A 6,000-nucleotide genomic window follows, 5' to 3' on the forward strand; every position below is an offset into this window, starting at 1 on the left:
CATTGCCCCCAGGCAGAGAATCTAGAACCTTGGCCTCTTTTGGGAGGAAGGCGTATCAGGCCGCTATGCTTGCTGCCCAGATCCAGACTTACCAGATCTTCACAAACGTCCACTTGCGGAACTCGGTGAGGCAACTGTCCAGCTTGGTTGATACACTCCCTCCAGAGCAGGCCGAGCCTTTTCACCAGGTGGTCAGGCAGCAGAAGGCGTGCCAAATTCCTGGCCAGGGGTACATTCAACACCTTTGTAGCATCCAGGATCGCTGCCCAAGGTATAGTGATGCGCAAACTCTCATGGCTGCATGTCTCTGACCTGGATCATTCGGTCCAGCAGCGGATGATGGATGTTCCTTGCTGGGGGGATAACCTTTTTGGTGAGAAAGTAGAAGATCTAGTTGGCCAGATCAAGAAGCACAAATTTGCTATGGATTCTCTCTCCCACTGGGCGTCTTCTGCTACTACCTCCTTATCTAGGAGTTTTTGTTTTTTTTTTTGGCGGGAAGAGGAGTGCTCCATATTCCTATTCTAGGCTTTGGTACACTCCTACTTCTCAGCTGCCTGCCCAGGCTCAGTCCCAGTGTGCTCGTTCTCATCAACAGCGTGCGCCTAAGGCCACTGCGGCTCCCCAGCAAAAGCAAGGGACGGGCTTTTGACTGGCTCCAATTCAGCATAGCCTCAGTAAACGTGTCCGTACCAGACGACTTGCCGGTTGGGCGGAGGTTAATGTTTTTTTTCACTAAAGGTGGCCTCTTATAACCTCCGACTAGTGGGCTCTTCAAATTGTCCGGTTAGGATACACCCTCAATCTGGAATCCAAACCTTCAGATTGCCCACCGGGAGCTCAGTCCTACAGCTCCCAGCACAAGCAGGTACTTGCAGAGGAACTCTCCGCCCTTTTACAGGCCCAAGCGGTCGAATCCATTCCACCAGGGGAAGAAGGGCTGGGATTCTATTCCAGGGACTTCCTTGTGCAAAAGAAAACGGAGGGATGTGTCCCATCCTAGACCTAAGGGCCCTGAATAAATTTCTTATCCGAGAAAAGTTCAGGATGGTTTCCCTAGGCACCCTTCTTCCAATGATTCAGGAAAACGATTGGCTATGCTCTCTGGACTTAAAGGATGCTTACACACACATCTCGATCCTTCCAGCTCACAGGAAGTATCTTCGATTTCAGCTGGGAACACAGCACTTTCAGTACCGTGTACTACCTTTTGGCCTGGTGTCTGTGCCCAGAGTGTTTTACAAAATGCCTAGCTGTAGTCGCAGCGTCGCTACGCAGACTTGGGAGTGCATGTGTTTCCTTACCTCAACGATTGGTGAAGAGCACCTTGACGGAAGGTGCTCTGGAGTCCATGCGAATGACTATTCAGTTGCTGGGGCTACTGGGGTTCTTCATAAATTATCCCATCTCACCCAAGTCTAAAAATTGGAATTCATTGGAGCTCTGCTGAACACTCAGCTCGAGCTTATCTCCCCGAGGCAAGAGCAGACAACCTTTTGTCCCTGGTGTCCATGGTTTGAGCGTCTCAGCAGGTCACGGTTCGGCAGATGTTGAGACTTCTGGGGCGTAACGCCCATGGCACGTCTACATATGAGATCAGCTCAATGGACCCTAGCTTCCCAGTGGTTTCAAGCTGCTGGGGATCTAGAGGATGTAATCCGACTGTACACCGACTTTCGGAATTCTCTTCAGTGGTGAACGATTCGATCCAATTTGACTTTGGGGCGACCATTCCATGTTCCTCAGCCACGAAAAGTGCTGACAATGGATGCCTCTCTCCTGGGGTGGGGAGCTCATATAGATGGGCTCCACACTCAGGGAGCCTGATTCTTTCAGGAAAAGGTCTGCAAATCAACCTCCTGGAATTAAGAGCGATCTGGAATGCTCTAAAGGCTTTCAGACATCGGCTGTCCAACCAAGTAATCTTAATTCAGACAGACAATCAGGTTGCCATGTTTTACACCAACAAGCGGGGGGCACCGGATCTCACCCTTTGTGTCAGGAAGCCATCCAGATGTGGCTTTGGGCTCGCCGTCACGGCATGTTTCTCCAAGCCACTTATCTGGCAGGCGTAAACAGTCTGGCTGACAGGTTGAGCAGGATAATGCAACCTCACGAGTGGTCACTGAACATGGGCGTAGTCCGCAAGATCTTCCGAGTGTGGGGCACCCCCTCGGATCTTTTTGCCACTCAGATCAATCACAAGGTCCCTCAGTTCTGTTCCAGGCTTCAGGCCCACAACAGACTAGCATCAGATGCCTTTCTCCTACATTGGGGGTCAGGCCTTATGTATGCATATCCTCCCATACCTCTAGTAGGGAAGACTTTACTGAAACTCAAGACCGCGGAACTTTGATCCTGATTGCACCCTTCTGGCCGTGTCAGATTTGGTTCCCTCTTCTTCTGGAGTTGTCCTCCGAAGAACCGTGGAGATTGGAGTGTTTTCCAACTCTCATCACTCAGAATGAGGGGTCACTTCTACATCCCAACCTCCAATCTCTGGCTCTCACGGCCTGGATGTTGAGAGCTTAGAATTCGCCTCCTTGGGTTTTTCAGAGGATGTCTCCCGAGTCTTGCTTGCTTCCCGAAAAGATTCCACGAAGAGGTGTTACTCTTTCAAATGGAGGAAGTTTGCCGTCTGGTGTGACAGCAAGGCCCTAGATCCTCTTTCTTGTCCTACACAGACCCTGCTTGAATACCTTCTACACTTGTCAGATTCTGGTCTCAAGACCAACTCTGTAAGAGTTCACCTTAGTGCGATTTAGTGCTTTTCATCGCCGTGTAGAGGGTAAGCCTATCTCTGGACAGCCTCTAGTTCGCTTTATAAGAGGTTTCCTTTTGTCAAAGCCCCCTCAAACCTCCACTAGTGTCATGGGATCTCAACGTCATTTTTGCCCAGCTGATGAAAACTCCTTTCGAGCCACTGAAGTGCTTGACCTGGAAGGTCATTTTCTTGGTAGTTGTTACTTCAGCTCGTAGAGTCAGTGAGCTTCAGGCCTTGGTGGTGGATGCACCTTAGTATTGTCATAGTTTCATCACAACAGAGTAGTCCTCTGCACTCACCCTAAGTTCCTGCAGAAAGTATAGAGTTCATCTGAACCAGTCAATTGTCTTTTTCCAACATTTTTTTTCTGACCTGGCGAAAGCCGTTTGCACATCTTGGATTGCAAGAGTGCACTGGCCTACTACATGGAGCGGACCGGGCCCCACAGCCAGTCCGCCCAACTGTGTTTCTTTTGATCCCCCAACAGGATGGGGGTTGCTATCGTGAAAAGCACCATCTGTAATTGGCTGGCAAAATGCATTTCCTTCACTTATGCCCGGGCTGAGCTGGCCCTAGAGGGTCATGTAACGGCTCACAATGTCAAAAGCCATGGCTGCGTCGGTAGCCCACTTGAGGTCAGCCTCCATTGAAGAAATTTGCAAGGCTGTGACGTGGTCTAATCACACTACTGCCTTGAGCAGGATACCCAATGCGACAGTCGGTTCAGACAGACGGTGTTGCAGAATCTGTTTGGGGTGTAGAATCCAACTCCACCCTCCTAGGCCCATTTTATTCTGTTCCAGGCAGCACACATGCAGAATGTATATAGTTTCAGGTTAATCTGTGTATGTCTTCACTGTTGCGAGGCCCAATTGTTTTTGGTGAGCTTGGATGCTAGGGATTCCCCACTTGTGAGAATTAATAAGCCTGCTTTTCCTCAGATAAAGCTAAGGTACTTACCTGTAGCAAGTGTTCTCAGAGGACAGCAGGCTTTATATTCTCACAATCCATCCCACTTCTACTTGTGTTATCTCCTTTGTTATTTTTACTTTTTGCTGTAACATAAAACTGAGGAGATGGCACTCGCTCGTCGGGTGGGAAGACACTTGTGCATGCATGGTGGAGCTTATCTTGTGCTCCACAAATCTCTGACTTTACTTTTGTAAATCCCGAACCAGGCGACGCAGGTCGGTATCACCCACTTGTGAGGCTATAAAGCCTGCTGTCCTCAGAGAACAGCTGCTACAGGTAAGTACCTTAGCTGTATGTAAACCACCTCAATTTGTCCTCGAAACAGGTGGTATATCAAATTGATAAACAAGAAATCACATGTTAAAAACTTTTCTACTATATTTATATAGAACTGTTCCTATGTTTGTAAGGTAAGCTTATCAGAATCTTCTTTTTCTGGTTTGGTCTTTGCTGCCTGGCTAATTCAGGAGGAAAATAAGCTCCTCTAGATTAACTCTAGTAGAAATTTTATTTTAAAAATCATATCTTTTATACTGCAAAAAAATAAAATTACTGACGTAATCATTATTTTTATCCATTTTAGGATTCACCAGATAGTGATGATGACAGTAAGTTTTCTATTTTCATTAGAATTTGAAAGATACATTTTTGTTCAAGTAGCAGCTAGAGTGGGGGAGTTGTTTTGGTTTGTGTGTGTGTTTGCCCTTGTATTCAGAGAAGTGTTATCGTTTGATTGAGTATATTAAACTTGAAATTGATGGATTTTTTTTTTCTTTCAGAAATGCCAGATCTGGAATGAAGAGCTGCTGTCTTCAAGGGTTGAGGGAAAAGGGTTGGGCGGGGAAACGATAACTTCTCACAAATTTAAATAATTCCTGAGTTTGGTAGCTATAAAAGCATTTCCTGCTTCCTTTAAGCCATTCTTCAAACTGTTTAAAAACAAAGAAGGTATCACTGAGGGTTGATGTGTACCATTGTACAGGACAGTCTTAACCATATGAGGCAATAATGTTATGTATGAACACCTTTCCACTGACTTCCAGGATAGGATTGTTGGGTATAAACAGTTGATAGCCATTGTAACCATAAAAGGTCTTGGCCTTCCAAAGAGAAATCTAATTAGCAGCATCATTTAAAACATGTCAAATACAGGCTTTTCTATTAAGCCTTTACAATGTTGGTTCCCAAACAATTAAGCATTTGGTGTGGGTCCCCCCTCCCCCCAAGAAGCTGACACATTTTTAATTGGCTTACAGCATTAAGTGATGATGTACCGTTTCTGTCGTCTTTTTTTTTTTTTTGCTAACTTGTGTTCTTGCTTATGTTCAAAAAAGAAAGCATTTATTCCACTTTTTTTTTTGTATTGAGTTGCTATTTAGTGTTCTAGGTATGGCCTAGTCAAGTTCAGAAAACTCCTGTCCATACCCCACATTTTACTCAATTGGAGTTTATACATTTGGTATTGGTCCACCAATGAAGTTTTACATCCTAGCACAGAAGAGGAAGACATAGCTGTACATTATACTGTTGCTTGTTGATCTGTACATTTAGACCAAATTGTATTTGCACTGTCAGTATGGAAACGAGTGACAAAATATGATACACTATCGGGTATATATATATATATTTTTTTTTTGGACTGATCAAGTGTGAAAACCCTCACGTGTTCAGAATGGTGGCATTTTTTTTTAAATATGCATTTCTAATAAACTGTTGAAGATTACTGGGCAGTTTATTTTAATTTTTTCCAAAGTATCCACATTTCTGTACCTACATGGCTTGTTCTGTTTTACTGTTTGCACATTTTTTTCATGTTTCTATTTGAGAGAAAAATAAAAGGTAGCAATTATTTAATTTCTGTATGACAAAAGAAATCTATTTACACTTTCCCAGCAAATTTTTAAAAAGAAACAAGTGACTCTGTGATTTGAAAATTGTAGGTACATTTTGACCTGAGTTTAAGTGTTGTGATTTGAGTGAAATAAAACAAAATATTTTGTCCTCGAAGACCTTTCAAAGTTTGCATTCTGGTTGTTTCCATTGCATTGGGTGATGCTTGTGTTTTTAGGTCTTCAGGTCATTTTAACATTTCATCATTCAACAGGATTCATTGCAAAATATGGGTTGTGTGCCATTGTTTCGAAACCAGAACTCATAACCCCCTACCCACAGAGGATTATTTGTCCTACATGAACAAAGGAGAAGATCTGGGACCATTTTGTGGCTTCAAAATTGCTGTAGAAGGGAAGGTTGTAAATTAAAAA

General features: G+C 44.5%; 1 protein-coding gene across 1 annotated transcript in view; it reads left to right on the plus strand.

The window, feature by feature from the left end:
* Nucleotides 1-5,743, plus strand: part of PTGES3 (prostaglandin E synthase 3) — a 61,792-nt gene extending 56,049 nt beyond the window's left edge. Inside the window, exons 7-8 of the mRNA XM_030196694.1 lie at nucleotides 4,320-4,344; nucleotides 4,516-5,743. Of these exons, the coding sequence (XP_030052554.1) occupies nucleotides 4,320-4,344; nucleotides 4,516-4,535 (45 nt within the window). The 3' untranslated portion in view covers nucleotides 4,536-5,743. The remainder of the gene's footprint in view (nucleotides 1-4,319; nucleotides 4,345-4,515) is intronic.
* Nucleotides 5,744-6,000: the final 257 nt, after the last annotated feature.

The sequence above is a fragment of the Microcaecilia unicolor genome, chromosome 3 (assembly GCF_901765095.1).
Source record: "Microcaecilia unicolor chromosome 3, aMicUni1.1, whole genome shotgun sequence".
Taxonomy (NCBI): Eukaryota; Metazoa; Chordata; class Amphibia; order Gymnophiona; family Siphonopidae; genus Microcaecilia; species Microcaecilia unicolor.